General features: G+C 41.8%; 2 protein-coding genes across 5 annotated transcripts in view; one reads left to right on the forward strand and one right to left on the reverse strand.

Moving 5' to 3' along the window:
* MAML3 (mastermind like transcriptional coactivator 3) overlaps positions 1 to 16,699 on the reverse strand; it is a 253,638-nt gene extending 236,939 nt beyond the window's left edge. The window contains exons 1-2 of one of the 3 annotated variants that reach the window (XM_068680774.1): positions 16,325 to 16,699; positions 7,031 to 7,188 (exon numbers count right to left, since the gene is read on the reverse strand). The gene's annotated coding sequence lies outside the window, so the exon portion shown is untranslated. Of the gene's footprint in view, positions 1 to 7,030; positions 7,189 to 8,426; positions 8,564 to 16,324 lie in introns of those variants that run through there. The other 2 variants (XM_068680775.1, XM_068680779.1) reach the window with 2 other exon arrangements.
* On the forward strand, positions 11,889 to 20,369 carry SCOC (short coiled-coil protein). 2 transcript variants are annotated; one of them, XM_068680787.1, is made up of 4 exons: positions 11,889 to 12,109; positions 17,205 to 17,276; positions 17,374 to 17,457; positions 18,011 to 20,369. In XM_068680787.1, the coding sequence occupies exons 1-4, from the start codon at positions 12,046 to 12,048 to the stop codon at positions 18,151 to 18,153; spliced, it is 363 nt and encodes a 120-aa protein (XP_068536888.1). In that variant the 5' UTR covers positions 11,889 to 12,045; the 3' UTR covers positions 18,154 to 20,369. The 2 variants fall into 2 exon arrangements, with proteins under 2 accessions (XP_068536888.1, XP_068536889.1); XM_068680788.1 differs by lacking the exon at positions 11,889 to 12,109 and adding an exon at positions 16,869 to 17,004.
* The last annotated feature ends 800 nt before the right edge of the window (positions 20,370 to 21,169 follow it).

The following is a 21,169-nucleotide window of genomic DNA, read 5'->3' on the forward strand; positions in this document are numbered from 1 at the left end:
AAACAGCAGAAAATTAATAAAATTTCTGATATATTTTTTTTTAAACATTTGTATTGAATTGGCTTCTCATTATTATTTCCATAATTCCACTCAAAAGCCCAGGCTGGAAAGGACCATTTTGTACAAAGAAGTGATGATCATCTCTATTTATGCTTAAAAGAAAGCCTGCTGTATGACTACACTTTCTTGTATGTTTCTAGTTTCTTTAAATTTTAAATAACTTAGAAGTATCTTAAGTGTTCTTTATTTGTTTGTTTTACCTTTTTGCTACAAGAATAAACTATTTAGTAACTAAGTATATCCCTTTGCCATGAATTTAAATCTTGTCTACTAAGGCATATTAGCTGAGAAAACAATTCAAAGTCAACTGAATACATTTCTCAATAAGCTTTGGAAGACATAGAAATCAGAAAAAAAATCTGTAAATCCAAATACCTTCCTTCCAAATCCCTTGCTAATTTCAGCGGCTTTCTATCTTATATGTGATACTGTGGGGCTTTCCAAGATGTATCATGGCTCTTCTCCTTACCTCTCACTAGTCTTCCTGCATTCCTATTTCCTCCCCCCCCACACACACACCTTGTCACTGCCTGTTTTCATGCAGCAGAACAAACTGAAGTACCTGGAAGTACCAAGGCATTCAGAATGCCTTTCTCTCCCTGAGTTACCGCGCTGAGTTAGAAAGGGTGGCTCTCTAACCAGAGCAGCTCATCAGCCAGGTTACTGGGCTCTGTTCTCATCCCACTCTTAACAGGTGCAATGTTAATTTCACCATACTTTTTTTTTTTTTTTCAGGAAATGAAGAAAACTGTAAAAAATCACCCTTTTAATTATACTATCCCAAATGACTTATAACTCCAAACACCACTAAAATTGTTTCCAAAACATAAATAAGTCCGATTGCTGCATTACATGCGATACGTAGCTAGTGAAGCTGCATACAGTGCAACTGCCAACATATAGAGAAGAAAGCTCAAGCCCTCCTAAAAAGAGGTCACAGTAAAACTATGTTAAAGACATGGCATTTGTAAGATTTTTGCATTAATTACCCCCATATTTAATGAATGCCCACATGCTTGAGCTACCAGAGAATAACTGCAAGGATTGCCTCAAGTCTGCACCACACTAAGAGTCCTGAATACAGTGACCTTATGTGACTGAATAGCAACCGACCTATCTCCAAATACAAACACGATAGATACTAAGTTCATAAGATGCTAAATGCTAACATTAATTAGAGGTAAACAACAAAAAGCAGCGCTAGAAATGCTGAGGTTTGACTTTCTTGACTCTGCATAAGTAAGAATTCATTGCTGAGTTTTATTACTCTGACACTCCTGGAGCCAACCAAACATTCCCTCCAAAATCAGGAGCTTTTATCAATTGGTTTAGTTCCCCTTTCTATTCTGCTCAGAAATACATTCTCTTAAAACAAAACAAAAAAGTGGTTTAATTATATCTACAAAAACGTTATATAAATATTAGGTGTATTACCAGGATAAAAAGCAACTGAACTACACTTGAACTTCACTGGCTCACCTGCAGTAACTGATCATAGAAACACAGCATGGTTTGGGGGTTGGAAGGGACCCTAAAGCCCACCCAGTTCCACCCCCCTGCCATGGGCAGGGACACCTCCCACCAGAGCAGGTTGCCCAAAGCCCCATCCAGCCTGGCCTTGAACACCTCCAGGGATGGGGCATCCACAGCTTCTCTGGGCAACCCAGTCCAGTGCCTCACCACCCTCATAGTAAAGAATTTCTTTCTAATATCTAACATAAATCTACCTTCATTTAGTTTAATACCAATAACCTTTGCCCTATCACTGCATTGCCTGATAAAGAATCCCTCATCATCTTTCCTGGAGGTCGCCCTTAAGTACTGGGTGCTGACAGATGCATTCCTAGTGTGCCATGACTACACCGCAGAACGTGTTCGCTTAACTCACCTTTGTGAACTACCCTCTGAGCGTATGGAAATACTCATTGCCTCATTCATAATTTAAAATCAATGACATAATATCAGGGCAACAGATTAGTAAAACGTACTTCTCCATTTACTGCTGGTAATGGGAGCTAACCCTGCTCTCTGATGACCCAAGCAAGAACTGTCACTGCATCTTCAATTTAAAAAGAAAAAAAAAAAAAAAAAAAAAGAAAAAAAAGTAGAACAGTCTCTCAATCAGACTTCTTTTCCAAACGAACTGCTAGAAACACATTCCTTTTTAAAAAAATGAAAACACTGCCCTCCTTTGGACCAGACATCAACACTCTTCAGCTAGCTCAGAATATAACAGCAAAATCTGCGTCTGGAGGGTCGATGTCTGACAGCAAAGCATCGCATCCTTTAGCTGATTCCTATGTAAGGTCCATCTTGCAAACGCCTTACAAACTGCGCACCATGTTTTGGTTTAATATACCAGAGTACAATTGTACTATAAATCACAAGGTGAAAGCTTTCTAGTTTCCTTCTGTAAGATACAGAGAACCATTTTAATACCCCTCACAAAGCTGAAACATACTGAAAGAAAAAAAACAGTAGGTAGCTTTATAAAACAGTATAAAAGTTTTGCCTGTTATTTCTAGATGTATATAAACACAGCTTATGTAAGGTGTAAAAAACAGGTGAAAGCTGGAAGCTAGATAAACCATAATTAATCGAATTAGAAGTCTGAGCACCATCAGTGATCAAAATTCAGAAAAAACAAAACAAAACAAAAAAAAACAACACAGGTTTAAAATCTTATCTAAAAGATAATACCCTCTATAAAATAAAATAATCTCATGCAATGTTTGCCATGGACCTGTAGACAGAATTATTTATTGAATTCAACACTATGCAGTGGTCTTTGGAACCAGCCCCAAACTGAAAGAATGGGCACACTTTAGACATTTTTGGACATCACTAAAAGGCTTGGCAATGTCATCCCTACTTTAAATAGAGGGGATAATTTGCATACAAAGCAGTGGACTTCAGAAAACATGTAGGTATCCCTCTCAGCTAATGAAACAAAATAGCTGTAGAGATCTGGTTTCCATACACATGTGAAGTATACAACACACAGAGCATGAATAATTAGCATAAATGAATGTCAAACTCATCACTGAGGACAGGCTGTTGATTTGGAAGGCTGCTGGAGGAGCGTGGGAGTCACTCCGCCGGGAACTAATGCACGGAAGGGACTGAAGTCTAGTGGGAAAGTCAAAGATGAAGGGGACCTTCTGTGAAAAAAAAGCATTAAGAGAAAAAATATGTTTCTTTTTCCCTTTGTCAGGCAAAGACACCCTCTGACAGTTTGATCTGACTAATGAGAAAAAAGTGCTGTTAGAGTCACATTCTGAGAAACTGCTTCATTTTTGCACAGTTCTTCCTCAGAGTTTGTCAAAGGCTAAATTGAGTAGGCACCTCAAGATCTGGCTCTTCATACAGGGGCTGGATGTAGAGAACTAACAAACCCTCCTTACAAACAATCCACAGACCTTAGGGAACTTGTTTATCCATTAATTTCTTGCACAGGCAGGCTCAATCTTCACTTTCTGTCTGAAATTGCTTTGCTGGATGCCATCTCTAAAGTTGCTGCATTTCATTACCAAAGGACAGAACTCCTAATCTAATTACAAAGTGATTCTTTATCCTCCACTACAAAGGCAGCATTTCATGTTAAGTTGTCCGGTATAATTTCCCTAAATACACAGCCAAATTCTCCCTTCCCTCCCCCAGGAGCAAGTACCAGACTCTTGCCTCGTATTTATGATCAAAGAGCAGGGAGCTGTGAACCACGGCATAGGGGTGAGCTGCTGCCCATCGGATGATAATAATTTGCCCCCGTGGGAAGCAGACTACTACACTGTGCCTCCAGAACTCGGCAGGAGTCAGGACTTGCACTAAGTGACTGATGACAGAAACAGGGTCAGGTAAAGAGGGCTGAGAGGGAAAGAAAAGGTAAAGGTACTCAGAGAGAGAGAAGCACAGGTGGGGGTAAGCACGGAACTGGGATACAGAGAAGTGTGCAATATAACGAGGGGAGGAAGGGCGAAACAAATGTCACAGCTCTGCTTTAGTCCACAGAAACATTCTTCCCTAAGTCACACAAAACCAGGGGTGTTTAGGGTTGCCCTGTATTTGGCTAGGTAAAAAGTTCTGTGACTAATCCTGTGAAACTGCATTAAAGGTCTGATCCCCCTCAGCAGCTAAAACTGCATCTCCTCAAGTGAAACAGAGCAGAGCCAACCCCACAGGAACAGCTGTGTTATTGCCGTGCTCCCCGTCTCTTTACTGTGAGAGAACAGCTTTCAGATCCACCCCACGTCATAGAGGAGCTTCAGCTGGGGCACAGACCAAGCAAGGCTTTCTGCTGCTGCTGCTTCACCTGGTAAACTTTTTGGTCCGAAATTCCACCACTAGACGTGCAATGTCTGAAAACAACTATTCCATCTCTTGGCTTTCGGTGAATGTTTGGATAGCAAGACATTTGCATACAGCACGTAGTTACTATTGCACAGGCCCTGCAGCTAGCTCTCAGTAAATGACACATCACAATTTCATCTTGGACTGCATTAATACAGTGGGACATTTCTTCCAGTATCCAGTCCCGATCTGGGATGCTTTCATATCTTTGCTTTGACTCTCTATAAAAAAGGATTTGCTCAGGTCTGAAGAGATCTTAGAGGCACTAATGCTCATAGTTGAAGAATGCAAAGGCTAATAAAACAATCCCAATATTTATTATTTTTTGAAGCTAAATCATTTACAGAATAGCATTTTTGAATCTTTGGGTTTGGCAATACTATCACAGCTTCATTCTTTCCTTCTTAAATAATTTACTTGGCATGGAAATTGAGCTTGTTCATACACACTGTTGTCTCCTTCCCCCTTCTACTTCCAGCTTTCCCAAATCAAAACTGGAAACCTTCATTCCACTGTGACAGGCTCCCCACCCAGGAAAGCTCACAAAGGAACTGCCCCAAAACCCAAAACATACATATAAAAGTCACCACCTCATAACAACCTCTTCCACAGTCTCAAAAGAATTAACTTTCAGATAAAAGAAAGAACCTTAATAAAGTATTTTTCAAACACTGAGATACAGGAACAAAGTAAGCCCACAGCCATTTAAGTGTTATGACTCATGAAATATGGCTTAAAATAACAGATTTTTTCCTTAATACTTCCTGATATTTCTCAGTTGTGTTCAGATTCTGCCAGGGTTTACAGTTTTAAAGTTTTTTATCACAAGTCTTGCATTTTTAAAAATGAAATATAAGATTATTTTAATTTCAGGAGCTGAACTTTTTAAGAAAACACCAACTATTGCAAGACTTGCAATAAAACTAAGCTCTGGCAATAATGCTGGATGACACTGAACACAACTCTATTAAAGTCACTGGGATACAGCCTGTTTTATAGGGGCTAAAATGTATCAAAAGATCTCTTCTAGAAACTGTGCTTTTTCTCCCATGCATGAGGTCTCTCTCTGCTGTGATTTCTCTGCTATTGTATTATTATAAGCATTATTGATCATCAAAGTCCATTAAAAACATTTGTCACTTTAAATAATTCATCTCTCTAGCCTAGCTTCAGCCACAGATGCCATCAGCAATAACCTTCCAGGAGACTTGTACTAAAGAAAAACCAGCATAGCTGCAGCTTAAATAGACAACATTCAGGAACAAGCAAGACAAAAATGGTTGAGCAGCCGTGTCACATGATTGCAGTATACTGGGGATTTCTGTGAAGAGCATTAAATAATCTCAGAGTTTTAAAGACCAGATATGCAACAACAGGAAATGAGAGACCTTCAAATGAGGCATCAGTAGGAGAATGTCAATAACATTTGTAGAATATGTGACCTTGCAAAACAACAACAACAAAGATACACAATGAAAGAATTTGTCCTTCTCATTGTCACTCAGTATCTGACTGCTGAATGACCAAATCTGACTGCTGAATGACTGACACCTCACTCTGCAGTGCTCCGCTGGCAGCTCTGCAGGCAAAGCGTGGCAGCCTGTTTACTTGCCTTGGCAAGTGCTTCAGGTATGTGGCAGGCCAGGAGGCAGACAGCAGCAGAAAAACTGACAAATGACAAAATTCCCTCGGTGCACAAAGTCAGCAAGGCCAGCATATGCTGTTCCACATGACCATCTCTTTAAAAGCCTGCAGCAACAGCAGGCATCCCAGTTAGAGTACTTGCAGCGAAGCTGATCAAGCCCCAGGCAGACAGAATTTAGGCCACAGACCACAGCTGGATTTTTCAAAGTAAGTTTGAAATGGCAAAATACTTCAAACTTCCTTATTTTCCCCCGCTAAGTGCTAAGATTCATGAAGAAGATACAGAGGAGCCTACGTGCTGACACACTATTGGAATGCAAGCTGGTATCTGTCTTGCCACTGCAGCACAGAGCTTAGTAAAAGCCAACTTCTTGTGCTTCTGCAGCTAGCAGTACTTCTGAAGCCAGTTTCTGTATCGAGATCTACCCAATTTTGTAATTCTCTTGCACAGTAAAATCTATTATTAGTTTGTTGTTTAACCAACAATTAAATTCATGAACTGATTAGATCTCCCTCACCCATTTAACGATGGCGATTTTAATGGCCACATGTTTAAAATCTGAAGTATTTTAGTATTTTCCATTTAACTGCCCTGTGGAACAGAGGAAGTGCACAGGTTAGCTGGTTAGAGACCTGGAGGACTCCAGGAAGGACTGAGAAGAGGGAAAAGTTCCTATGCTCTAATGGGCCACATTCGCTTCAGAAGGATTGTAATGGTCAACCACACCAGAGAAAAGTGTAAGGAACCATCAAAAGCCTAAGGAACAGATACCCTGGAACAGTGTTATGTGCTGCCCATTTTTCTGCATCAATGTATTGCAAGGTGGTGGAAGAAACATTTAGCATGACTGTAGAGTGATGAAAGAAAAAAAATGCTTATTGTCAGTTTCTAAACTGGTACTCTCCAGTGAGCTAACTACTAATTTCCTAGTATCTTTAATGAACACAATGAAACAATTATTACATACGGAGAATTTACCTGAGCCAGCTCTGTTCCTGAATTAGTTCCATCTCCAGAACTACAGGAGTGAAGCAGAATGGGCTTTCGTTCAGAGAAAAGCAGACTGATGATCCCTAGCTGTTCCCAAAGTCCAATGAAAAGTCCTGTTCTGCTGCATGTTGCACGTGCCGAGTCACCTAGTTAAGAATTATGAAAAGCTGTATCAAATGAAAGAGAAAGGAGAGGGAAATGGAACACACAGCTATAATTCACACACTAGCAAAATATAGATCGGCTCAATAACTGCCCATTCACTGTCTAGTTTTACAGGAATTGTAATAGATTAAAACTTCAAGGAGTATTTGAAGTACTCTGGAGAAGCACATTTTTTATTTTTAATTTAGTGGGCAAATGTTCCCCAAGTCTAGACAGACGCATGACAGGAAATCTGAGAGTAGAATGGACAAGTGTGAAGGAAAGTGGGTCTATTTTAAGACACACATTCCAGATGTTATGAACAAGTCACTCATTTTCAGACAGCAGAGGTCTAGATCCAACTTAAAAAAAAAAAAAAAAATCAGGCAGAAAACATCATGTACACATTTATCAAAATTAAACATAATAAGTGAGCGGGTCTGAATGCGAGTGGGCAGTTGTCATGGCTGGTTTCCAGGTGGCCAGCTGTCAGCGCAGCTTCAGAAGCAGCATTTGCCAATGCTGATACTCATTTGCATCACATGCCCTCGGAGTGCATCTCCAAATTTGCAAGACTTACACAACATAGCTCGTGAGTATCCTAAACTGGGGTAAGTGCTGAGGCAGGAGGGGAAGGGCACATACAATGAGGAGACTTGCCGACAAGCATTAGTGCACCTCAGCTTACTGGTTAAATCTGCAAATGACACATTTAATACACTTACTTCTGTCACCGCCCTAGTAAACTGCTGTTCTGCAAGTAGGTTACTGTCACACGGTGTCAGTCAGACGAGCTTGGCGCATGCTGTGAATTTCCTAGCACTAGCACTGCTTTATTAGCATGCACTAAACACGTGCCACGGTGCCTTTCTAAGTTCATCAAGACAGAAAGGCACTGGCAGCTGTCACTTCCTAACAAGGCACATATTTTTAAAATGTTGTGTTTTATAGACTGTGTGTAACTGATGAAGTGGATGCGTTTTTAGAACGTTTTGTGTAAGAAAAATAACTCCAAACACTTTGTTGTATGCAAGAAAATACTGGCAAATTTATACAAATGTGTATTGCACATAATGCAGTCAGAGCTGGGTTCTCCCCTTCACTCACAAATTCTTACTAGAAACAAATACCATGTTTTTAAACAGGATAAAAGCAGGATAGTGTATCTCCTAAGGATATAAAAATCCTTTTCCTACTGCAGAATCCCCTACTTACTCACTCCATACATTGTGCCGCTTACCTCGTACACATCCACGTTTGCAGAACTTGCTTTTATCTTGGACTCCTGTTCAAATCAGCAGAGCCCACCAGAACGTCAGCCACAAGCTGCGTTACAACACGGATCTCCCCTGCCCGGAGGTGATGTCCCACTATTCTCTGAAATTAACATAAACCCATGCCTTCAGCGTTTCTGTGACTTCACTAAAAAAAATCTTTTCTATTACTGACAGCGAAAAAGCATCAGAGCAGCACCAGGCATCTCTGTGCAATTACACCTTTGGAACAGGGGGTCAGGAGGTCTGCTGAGTGGTACACAGCAAAAACATCTCTTGGCTGACCAACCTCCTGTCTCTGACCCCACTCTTTCCTCTTGGCTTTCCAAGCTAGCAAAATATTTGAAAGAGAAGCCCTGAGAAGTGTTTCCGCCAGGTACCCCAGCTGGGGACTCCCAGAGATAACAGAGCAGCACTGTGACAGGAAACAACTGTGGGAGGCGGAGGGGCTTTCTGAAAGTTGCAATGTTATAGCTCAGTTCATAAGAGCGAATTAGTGCTGGGCCCTAAACAGGTTAAGCCCTATTGAAATCTACCTCGACCGAGATACAAGCACTGTTACACTCTTAGCAGAAACAGGGGGCACGGCGCACGCTGTGTTTCAGCTCAGCGTTCACACATCTGTGCTTAACTCTCAGCCAGCTTCCTTTTCAGGTCACCATTAAATCATTCCAATGAGCAAATTAGTTACATGCCACTTACAGAATTAAAAACGTGAACAAGCCACAACCAGGCACATCTAAACACAGGTTTTACACAGGAGGACCAGGAGCCTCCTGCAATTTTACACAGGGGGCCTTACCAATTACACAATCCTGAGCTTGGAGAATCATTGCAGGGCCAAAGCTGAAGGTGTCCTTGGGCATTGATCTGTTGCTTTCAGGCAGGCAGCAACCTGCTCGTGTGCCTGCTGTTGGTACTCACCACGACAGGCCCCACACAGGGCTGTGCTGGTGCCGATGCCCAGGACTGGCTGTCCCCGTCCTGCTCCGGCCCTCAGCTTCCTCTGACCGAGGGCAGCCACGCAGCTGCCAGGTACTCCCCGGCCCCTACTCAATGTGGTACTGACACCCCCAGAAAGAGGAACTGAAATGTTATAACCAAAGTAACTTTCACATTTCTGCCCACCATTCTCCAGTGAAGGTGGAAATGGCCAAACTCTTGGTGCTGACGGCGAAGCCCACCACACAGCTCGGCGTTGGTCAGCCCCTCTGCCTGCAGCTGCTCCTTTCCGCTCTTCCTCACGAAACAAGCGTGAGGACAGCAAGGAAGGGGTGCTTCTACCTCACGTTTGCATGGCTTCTCCTATCCAAAGACCTTATTTTGCTAAGCAGCAGGCCCCAACCAAAGAAAGTTTCCTGACCACGGCACTCATGGAGCCAAACAAGCTCCAGCTGTAACTGCAGTGCCTTTAACATCACAGAAAATGCAGGTGTGTGTGTGAAACGTGAAAAACCTTGTTTCTGGCTCCAGAAGCTGCATGGATCAGAGCAGCCCACATGAGGCAGCCAAACCGCTCCATGAACCATACCCACCTTCCCCCTGAGGAGCCTCTCTTACTCGCTCCTGTTAAAACACAGCTCTTACTCTGCAGCGCTTCCACTGATGACTTTGATCTAGGCACGAACAGCAGCTGCACAACATCCATATTCACTACGCTACTGCGAGAGCCCGTGTCCAAAACCTGCTAATGATTTACCTGGAAATTGCACCTACCAGAGGGAGGCTGTACGGCCAATACAACAGAACAATATTGACACAGGCGAGAGAAGCTAATTAAACATTTTAGATGAGAGTTACACAGTTCAGACAAGACACAATACGTTCAGTTCTACACCTGTATGATTTTACAAAATTCAGAGGTACAGAATGTATAATTGCAGGAGCTTGTAGGATATGCCCTTCCAAGCAGAGTTGTTGAAACGCTTCAACCATACAAAACATGTCTGAGAAGCATAAAGGACAAAGACAAAAGAACAAAATGCTTCCTACCTTTAATGGGAGGGCTCTGAAGCATGCTATTGCATCACAGTGGAGGAGGAAAAATGATATGGAATCCTTTCCACCAGAGCAAAAACAATCAAATTTCAACACAACGACAAATAAGGATTAAAGCAGCTGCAACCAGCAGTGGCCAAGAGCAGAGCAGTGAACAACAGCTGAACCCCCACTGGACCTGTGGAAGATTGCATTAATTGCCCATTTTCTCCTTTCTCCCATTCTTCTCATTTGGGATTTACAAGTTAATTTAAAACTGTACAGAAAATCATACAGGAAGGACCATGCACTCCAACTTTTACCAGCGGAACTGATTGAGCACACAACGTACTGACTGTTCAGGCTCAGTAAGGGAAATTTTTAGCTTCACTTGGAGAAGAACTAAGTTTGAGTAACACTCACCATTACTCTGAAAATGCAAGACATGCTTGATTTTCAGTAATCTCTGAAATCAGTCTTCAGTGCCTTCACCGACATCAACAGAAAAGCTTTATCAAAACTAAAACCACACGCACAAGCAGTTAAAGGATCAGAAGAAAAACCAAACAGCATTGCATTTACCATTTCTGTAAGTTGGGCAATGCTTCACAAAACTAAGTTCATTTTTCAGCAAGACTCCAGAGATGTTCCCAATTAAGAAAAAATTGTCAACATCCTAAACTTGGTCTTTTTCTGAATACAAATTTTGATTAAAAAAGATCCAAGTCAGGTGGACTCTGAACATGCAACCCCCTGAGCAGGAAGTGGTTCCACCGTTCACTACACCCTTTAATCAAGACCAGGGCCATTTATACTTTTAAATTAATTGCAAACAAATATTCTATTCCATGAGTGCAAAAGGAAGCTATTTTATGTATATGTATTTCTTCTTCTTTTTTTTTTTTTTTTTTAAATACATGTTCAAACCATGTTCAGTTTTCTTTAAGAAGCGAAAACAAACTGCCCTCACAAGCGGGGTTTTCTTTGATCTCATTTTCTCTTCCTTCCTCCCACCTACTATCAGAGAACACCACATGCTCACATATAACTAACTTGTACACTTCAGCCAATTGGTTTTGATGTGACTGTTCAAGTGAAATTACTCACATTCCTAAGTATTTGAAGATTATATTTTAAAATGGTGGCTCCAAAATCTGTTCATTGCGTTTGCTTGGGCCACGAGTAACATTTTTGAACATTTAATGTTAAGACTTTCCATCTTTTCTTATCAAAAGATAAAAAAAACAGCGAATCACCACACGCAGCCCTAAAAAAAAAAAAAAACAACAAAACCAACAAAAACCCAATTCAGGTGAAGGCACAGCTCCTTCACAGAAAGAGTGTGCAATAATAGCGTTTGCTCAGCACATATCTGACGAAGCTGCTACAGCTCTTCAGCCTTCTGGCTGAACAATTTCCGGAAAGGAGCTCAAGGTTCAGCCGAGATATCGCACAGCACGACGTGTGTAGTTGCCAGCAGGATCGGGTAACACCTCCGTGGTGGACTCATTAAGGATTTAACAGGAGAAGTCACGTGCGCACTGAAAAATGGCTGCAAACGGCCATGCTTAATGCACTTCCCAGAAAACTTCGAGAGAAGGAAGCAAAATGGATTTACCCTTGGACGAGGAGGACGGCACTTTCACCAACATTTCTTTGGCAGATGATTCAGGTAAGAAGCTCTGGTTACCTACTGATACAATACAAATTCCATGGTCCAGGTAACAATACCGTGCGAGCACACCAATCTGTAGATCCCAGTTATGAGGTACAATGTGTCTTTAGAAAATACCCTCATGGCAACTTTTCTAATTCTGCAGTTGAATAAGCCTTTTGATTAATTAAGACTTGAGATTTCGGGGGAGGTGGGGCCTGCCAGAGTTTTGCTATAATAACGTATGGTAATACATGCACCATGGGACAATATATAGCCTTTCACGGTATATAAAGTTACAGAAATGTTAACAGTAGTTACCTCTTTCAAAGAAAATACAGATGTTGCTGGCCCTTCCACCTGAACATAGTGATGATCTCCGACATACTCTAGTGAGAGTTCACAAGAAGCAATGCAAATTAAGTGGTAACTGAAATGAGCAGATCCACTTGAACCCCAACTATTAAGCAGTAACCATTTTAAAGGAAACTACAAAAAGCAAAGATTACCTCCCCTTGCCCTTCCAGTTTGTGGAACAGAAATGATTTGGAATGGGAAGTACGATAGCTCTACATACTGGAAAAAATTGAGTTAATTGACAATAATTTACTTAGAAAGGTGCGGCCAGAGTATCAACTTGATCATATCATCGGCCATCATGCAGCTGTGCTAATTTACACCAGCTAGAAATTTGGATTGCTGATTAATGAATGCTACAAGTCCTTTATGTTTTATTTTTCAAACAGAGGACTGTTTTGCTTTGCCTGGTTGTTTTAGCTTAATGAATTCAGTGTACTTGCTGCCTTTACCATGTATTTTAAAAAACCTCAGAGCTGATCTTTAAAATGCAATAAGCTCATCCAGTGCATAGCCCCGTGCTGATGTCATGAGGCTAGTCTGCAGACGCTGCCACAAGCTGTGCTGTCGGGAGAGCCCTCTGCTTCTGCAGGTCTGGCTCTTTCTGTGTGAGGAGGAGCGGAACGGTGAGGGAAAGCTGCCCTACCGCATGGCTTCATGACTCGCCACACAGCCGGTAGCGTGGCAGGAAGAGATGAGGGGCAGCACACAAGCTTGTCGAGGCTTCGCGTGGCAGCCACAATGCTGCATGAGCTTGAATCTGCCTGGTCTCAGCTGTTTTTTTTTTGCTGTGTTGCTTGCTCGGTCTCTCCCCCAAGCCTCCTCTCTTCTCTAACCTCAGCACCCTTGCAGGTTGGAAAATGTTAACACGCATGAGAAAACACGGGCAGAAAATTAAAACCTCTCTCGTTAGGACACAAACAAAGCTTCTTTATGCAAGATCTGATACTAATACCAGAGCTTCCACCACTCCCAAGAGAAATGAGGTGGGGAGAGTCACTCACAAGTACAGAAAGAAATTCAGGGTAACTGAGAATAAGTGGTGTTTTCAAGCAAGCTTCTAACGTGAAGGCATATAGACAGAATACAGTAAGACATGGGGTGAATACGATAGCCCTGCTCCATTTTTTCTGCCAGAGGGCAACACCTAGAGGCCAGAAAGACAGGTGTAAAAATTTTTTTAATCTATATCAGGAAGAGACTGTTATATGCTTTCTAGCAAGCAGTCTTCCTTTCCTCTCCCACCTGAAGTCACAACCAATTACCATGACTTCGGAGCACAGAGGCTAACAAACAGAATGGGTCTCGCTGCTGTAACTGCCTGCCTGGAGAAGAAGATTGATTTCACAAGAGCAGGGAGGACAACAAAAAGTTTTATACAGTGAGACAGAACATGTTTCCTTAAGGTGGACAACAGAATCTCAAACAAGGACTAAAGAAACAGGACTAACATAAGGCTTTCCCCCATCTCTTGGAGCATACTGACAAAAATACTACACAAGGACAAGCAGAGCAACACGCTATGTATGCACAGTCTGATAACCTAATCGGAAAACAGCCTTCATATCAAAGATCCTTTAGCACACTGAAAAGCTGTTGTGGAAAAGCAACAGGGGTTACTGAGCCTGATTAACTGAGTGCAATCCATGAATGTTTCATAGCTATTGTTCTTCCAAAACAGCAGCCTTTTTCTAGTTGTTAAATATACAGGTATTAAAAAAAAAAAGAAAAAAAAAAAGAAAAAAAAAAAGAAAAAAAAATCATTCTCATGTAAATCAAGAAGAACATAAAAGGGCAGCAAGACAAAAACTTCTCAATCAATATTTGAATAGCAATATCAAGAGCACTTGAAACAAGGGAAAGCATTCATTAACAGCACTTTTTAAAAGGTGAAAATATTTTAATCTTTAGTGAAAGTAATACCTTTTTCAGTAAGAAACTCAGCATTTGATAGCATTCCCTCAAAAGAAAAGCACAGCAACAGAGGAAATCAAACCAGAAATAAAACAAAGCAGGGAGATGACACCCAACAGCTGCAAAGATTTCTGCATTGCTCTTCTCACCAACGCTCAGTAAGTCAAGTTTCTGTTCATTGCAAGGAACCCCAAAATTATCTTTCTTATTTTTTCCCCTCCAAATACAGTTTCCAGAAAGCCATTTTTAATGACTGCATTTCTTACACATAACCCTCTTAAAAAGCAGAAACGACCCCCTAAATTTTCAGGCCTAGCTTAAAGAAATGCAAAATAGTTTTTCATCTCCAAGGTACCTGTAAAGCTTTGTGGAACCTCACTAAAAGTCCTTCCACAACCATTTGTACCAAACCTGCAGCTGATGATTACAAGGAAGATCAGACAGTTCACAGGCCAACATTATGTCAGGCACGTTGGTGTTCACAGCCTAACACTGCAAGGAGTTCAGTTCTCCATTCTGTTTAGAAATGCATTTTGGTGGAGTTAGCGTAAAAATGGAAACTTCTGCACTCCTGCACAACCTTGCAGAAGTCAGGATGCAGTTTCATTGGAAGGAGGACCCCTTCAGCATTAAAGAGAAAATAAGGCCTTCTAGGCTTCCTTTCTGTAGGCTTTTCTAAAGAAAATGGATTTTTTCCCCCCAACTGAATGCACACAGGTTACTTCACCTGGCAAGGATCCATTCTCATATGGGGCCTAAAGAACAGCCAAAGCCTGGTCAATAAATAGGGACAGAGATGATACTTAGACCAATGTAAGCCAAAATAGCTGTTCTTTTTTATAATTTGATTTGGTTGGAAAAAGCGCAAACTAAGAACTACTCATATTCTGCATCTGACAGAAGTCTTTCTTCAAGCTGTACATGTAAATTTGTACAAGGATGTTCTGTACTACAAAAGCCTTTTGAGGGTGCTGGGAAAAAGTAACAATAACTGCACAGAATTCTAGCGTAGAGCAAGATGACAAAAAAAAAATCCTCAGAGGCTGTCATTTCTGCAGAGAAAAAAAATGAAGATTTGACGCAAAGGGTGTGGCAGGGAAAAAGTATGAAGCCAATTGTCATCCTTTTCATCTTTTTCTTTGTGGAAATATTAAAGGAGAAAAAAGTACAGCTCAAATAGAAAACATCTTAGAAATATGTACAATAACTTCTTCTGTTAATGAAAAGGAGAATACGTTTCTATTCTAATGGTGAACAGTGAAGCCTCTGTCACCAGCCGGTTTACGCAGGCGCCTTCGGTGCCTGTAACGGTGCCAAAAAGGAAGTGAAAGGCTTGTTGGTTTGCACTGTGTACCATGGAAAAACAGGACATACACCAGACTTTTAGAAACGAAACATCTGAAAAATGTTTGTCATTAGCAGCAAGGACTATTGGAATTGGAGTCCAGGGCAATGAGATTGACGGTGTGAGTGAAACCTCCTGTAGCTTTGTAACCGTGCAGATACACGCATTGAGGGTAACGATTAACGATGCCTCATCTCCTAGGGAGATTGGTGCTATTTTAAACAAAAAAAGGTTTTGCAGTGAAATTGAGTAAATTAATTCCTTTTGCCAGCAACGTCAACTAGTTTTAGGAAATCTTAATTGGAACTTTTGATATGTGTAAGTATAGATAATTACATTTGTAAAGTGAGAGGTGCTGTTCTTCTAAATTGAACGTAATATAAGTGACAACACCATGAATGCCCCCTGGCTTTGACAAAATGCCTTAGAAGATACAAAATGAATTAGTAAGACAGAAAGGGATTAGCACTGGATCTTGATCGGTTCAGATTTGACTTCAAGGGCTCTGACACACTGGTAAAAATTACAAGCTTTCTTTGTAACTCTTCAGTCAGCAACCCACTTACCTGAAGCAAGTGACCTAGTGTGTAAGCGCACAAACAGTTTAATAAACTCACCAGCAGAGCATTACTGAGGGCAGCGCTCAGATGTTCCACCAATAAAGAGAATCCTCTTAATTCTTCTCAAAACTGCACACTGGGTGTTAGTATGGAGTCACGTTGCTCCACAAGAGAAAACAGTTAATTTCCAGAGTTTGTTAATATCGTTTCATTTTCTTTAGACTGAATATTTCCTCTGAAGTAGAAAGCAGTAAGTTCATAAACAAAAACAAAGCAGAAGAGCTCTGTGAACACAGGTTATGCCAAATCACTTTGCCGAGTAAAGTGACCCAACTGGCACAAGCCTGTGCGTAATCAGCATTTAACCCAGTACTGCTGCCCCTCCATCCTAGGCTTTGAGATGGTGCTTTATGTGAGGGCATAGACAAGAGCCAGGGGCAGCACTGCTGTTCGGACAAATTAATCAACGGAAGGGGCAAATACAGCTCTCCTGTGAAGCGTATGAAGTCCCTAGGCAAGGCTCGCCATGCTCCAAGAACAAACAAATTATTCATTGTAACGCCCCCTCCGCAGGCGGGGGCACAGAGCGGTGCTGAGGGGAGCCCGGCCCCGCTGAGGCGGCTCTCCCCTTCCCGCCCCTCCCCGCGCAGGCGCGTTGCGGAGCTCGGCGCAGGGCTGCGGCCGGGCCGGGCCGTGCCGGGGGCTGTGTGCGCGGGGCGGCCCGCGGGGAGCCTGAGGTGGGGCGCGGCCGCGGGGCGCAGGGGTGGAGGCTGCGGGGCTGAGGGGAGGGGGGAGACGGGGCCGAAGCGTGCCCGGGGGGGGGCGTTATTTAACGGGGGGGCCCGGGAGGCGCTTCCAGAAGGATCCGCGCCGAGCCCGGCCTCGCTGGCTGGGGCCGGGAGCTGCTCACCGCCCCTCTCCGCTTCTCCCCCCGCAGAGCGCCGCTCGGGACGACGCCGGCCGGCCGCGGGGAGAGCCCGAGCTGCGGGGATGAACGCGGAGATGGACGGTAACGGCGCGCTGGGGGCCTCTCCGGCGCCCTGTCTGCTTCGCGTGGCGCCCAGCGCTGCCAGAGGTTGCATTAAAGCTCCTGTGATTTGTTGCAGCTGTGGAGGCTGAGAATCAGGTGGAGCTGGAAGAGAAAACGCGGCTTATTAACCAGGTTTTGGAACTGCAGCACACGCTCGAAGGTTAGCAGTTTGGCAGCTCAGGTTTTTGATAAGCATGATGTTAAGCAGAAGAGGAGAACCTTGCTGTTCTGCCCTGGCCTAGGCTGAGTGCTGCTGTCTGGATGTGTGTCACTTACGTGTCTGAAGGTACATAGACAAGGTCTCAGAAGTCTTAGTGATGCCAGCCACTTCCCCCCCCTCCTCTTTCTGCAATGTATTATTTGCTTGATTCTGGTAATACACAGTCCTCAAGTCTGCTCGTCACTGGACTTCCATTTCCAAATAGCTCAGTTTGCAGTAACTTAATTCAAAAAGTCAAGAGAACACAGATTAGCAATTAGTTTGTGTGACACGCTTGTCATAAAATACTATACTACAATGTAATTCAGGGAAAATGGGTTTTAGATAAAACCTGGGAGTAACACGGGTAATACCTTAAGGTATTCAAGGTAATACCTTAAAGCAGTGTTTCACATATTAAGAGATGTGAATGGTTTGATGTAGGAACATAAAATATATTTGTTATTATATGCAATACTGTCTAACTTTTTTTCTTATAATATCACCTTTGCAGATCTCTCAGCACGAGTAGATGCTGTTAAGGAAGAAAACTTGAAACTGAAATCAGAAAACCAAGTTCTTGGACAGTATATAGAAAATCTGATGTCAGCATCTAGTGTTTTCCAAACCACTGACACAAAAAGCAAAAGGAAGTAAGGGTTGACTCACAAATGATGTCATTGTATTGCTGCTGTCTTTTTTTGTTTTAATTGGCATAGGCTTCATGAGCTAAAATACCTTAGTTTGTGGCTTTACTGGATACCTGAAAAGCATAAACTTCAGTGATAAGCAGAATTAAGAACATCATCATGAACAGGAGACATAAGTTTGTATATTGTTAAGATTAAGCAATGTGCAAATATAGTATAGAGACTTACTAGATTTTCATATTTGTTTTAAATGAGCATATCTTGTTAAAAACTGGATTCAGTTTGTCAGGTTAAACATGTGTATGTTGGCTCTCTTTGAGGTCTTAGGGTAGTGTTCTTGACTAGCAAAATAATAGTTATAAAATGGTGTTGAAAACTTACTTGATAAAACTATTCCAAGTCTAATGGCATCACCTTTTTCACCTCGAGTATAGTTAGATTACTGTATAGTACTGTCCATATCTCTGCAAAGTAACTTTAAACAGAAGCCTATAAACCAGTTAGGAATTTCTGTGAAGTAGAAACAATATGACATAATTTGCAGGGTTTGCATACAAAGTTACAAGATTTTTTTGGAAGGACGAAGGTAAGGGAAGGGGAACAAGAATAAGCAATGAGCATCAGGTAAATACCAAATTGATGCAATATTAATGTGTCTCATTTGCAAGATCTACCCTTCAAACCATTTTTATTTCTTTGTTTCATCAAAGAATGATCATTTGCATCATAATGTGTAATCTTCCTGAAGTTTTCCAGTTGTGTAGTTAACAGTTACAAAAAAAAATATACTAAGTAATAAGCTTGACAGAAATAGAAAGCCAGCAGTGTTCGTCCTCATGCTCATTGTGAACAATGTGCAGAGAGGTAATAAGAACAAGTCTTTCCTTACCACCTTCTTACTTTGTTCCTGAAGTGCCAAACTTGTCTTCGCTTCAGGCCTTAGAGCAGCTGTTTACCTGACTCAGAGCTAGCTGGAGCTTGTGAAGCACCTCTTGAGGCGCAGCACAAAAACATCCAAGGCACAAGAGGCAGCAGCGGCTGTTGCCTTAAATCTGTGCTGCTCTGAGCAATGCCTAGCATCAAGGTATCCTGTTTTTCACTGGCTTGGTTTTGCTAGAAGGTTTTGGAAAGGAGCTCAGCCCAGATTCTGGGCACCAGCACTTCCCATAGAGGGGTATGTCTAGCATCATCAGTATTAAGGAAGAGCAGAAGCTGAAATACAAAACGTAAGTTTTAGGTCAGTACTCGGTTGCATGTTTCACCTTGCCATATAGCACCACGGCAGACCTGTTTACGGATGTTACCTAAAGCTGAGGTCTGTCTCGTAATGAAGCTGTTTTACTTTAGCTTTTAAAAAGAGGAAGCCATTCAACTTTGTTGTGATGGATCCTGTAAAATAAAGCTGCAGGAAGTGAATCAGTGGATGTCACGGCAGAATAAGTCCATCTCAAAACACACTTCTTGGCAGCTAAGTGCTGCTATTTCTCAACTGTAAGCTGATAGTGTGAGGTCTCCCCCTCCCAAAGGAGAGTCCTCCCATACAGGTTGGTATAGCACTCACTGGAGTGTCAGCAGAGTCAAATGACTGCGAACAAAGCACTAACAGTTTGTCTCAAAGGCTGCTTACGAGTCTGTGTCAAGAAATCAGATTATGAAGAAAGTTTTACCTGCCAAGGCACAAGTAGCTGATACTGTTTTTGTCACAGGGTCCTGTAACCATCTAACATTACTTGTAAATGTCTCTGGACTGCTTTGTCACTTTACTGCCAATATGAAAATTTGAATACGTCCAAGAACTTCTAGCAGATAGAATAAATTGCATGGCTAGTCCAGGGTTTGAGCATTAAAAAAAAAAAAAAAAAAAAAACAACACCCAAGCACTTGACTTCTAAAAATTTTATTTCATTATAGCCATCCTAGCTTTAAAGCTGTGTCACTTCCACATCTCCATCTGCACTGTAGGAGATACTCACAAACACCAAGTGGCGACAGAGCATGCACTTTGTTAGACTTCAGCAATTCTCCCAAGATCACGTAATCTTAAAATCACAGTTGTGTATTGTAAGATTGGATAGTGATATTTTATCTATCGGTCTGTATATAGTAGTCATTTCATCTATATACCATTTTACATCCCACTGCTGTGGCCTTCATTTAACTTATGAGCATTTTAAAGATGTTGTATTTCTGACTTTACACTAAATAAAAACTTGATTTGTCTCACTTTGGTTCAGTATTTATAAACCCTAAAACTTCCTGCAACTATCTGTAGTCAGAAGGTGGAAAAGTAGGTTTGCTATTATCTTAATTGTTTCTACACAGTTGAAGTGTCTGAGAGATGAGATGTAATTATCAAGAGTTGAGATTAAAACTGGGTTAATTACCGTTTTCCATAAGCTTCCAGTTCCTGACTCACTTGGTATTTCCACCCATGAATCTTAGTATACTTTGCTGTTCAAACTAAAAGGAAACAAAACAAAACAAAAGGCTTGGCAGACAGCATCCACTGTTCTCAAAACTAAAACTTGCTAATCTTTATGTGGGTTAACTTTAAATTAGAAGATTTTACCTTTTCCTATATAGTTAGCTAGCTCTAACATTAGACAGAAACTGGAATTCTTATTTCACCATGCCTTTATGACAGGGGAAGCTAACAGGAGGAAATCAAGTTGGAAGAAACCAACCTCCCATGTTCCCCCAGTCCTACATAGCCTCCCGTGAATGTAAAGATTCTCCATCTGGGCCTTGCTGCTGTCTGTAAGGCTGCCTGACTCAGCTGTGGCATAGCTGCTGGGAATGCAGGCTGTAGAGGTCGGCTGCTCATGTGGTTCCAAAGATGACTGACAGCTTTAATAGCAAGGCACCCTGTAAGAGGGTTACCATTAGTTGATTAATTTCAAGCAACCAGGATCAAGTACTTTTCTTGAAATGTGTTTGGTGATAAATGAGCTACACTCAGAAACTACAGGATGAAATCTCAGAGTTAAAAGCATCAACAGAAGGGTTCCTCTTTTGCCTTTTTT

This window comes from Anas acuta, chromosome 4 (genome assembly GCF_963932015.1).
Source record: "Anas acuta chromosome 4, bAnaAcu1.1, whole genome shotgun sequence".
In the NCBI taxonomy this organism is placed as follows: Eukaryota; Metazoa; Chordata; class Aves; order Anseriformes; family Anatidae; genus Anas; species Anas acuta.

What these genes read in the sequence shown, in the direction of transcription:
- SCOC (XM_068680787.1), top strand. Translation starts at nt 12,046, where the DNA reads ATGGATTTACCCTTGGACGAGGAGGACGGCACTTTCACCAACATTTCT. An exon ending in TTCTTTGGCAGATGATTCAG is followed by an intron (nt 12,110 to 17,204) that starts GTAAGAAGCTCT and finishes CTCCCCCCGCAG; the next exon opens with AGCGCCGCTCGGGACGACGC. An exon ending in GATGAACGCGGAGATGGACG is followed by an intron (nt 17,277 to 17,373) that starts GTAACGGCGCGC and finishes GATTTGTTGCAG; the next exon opens with CTGTGGAGGCTGAGAATCAG.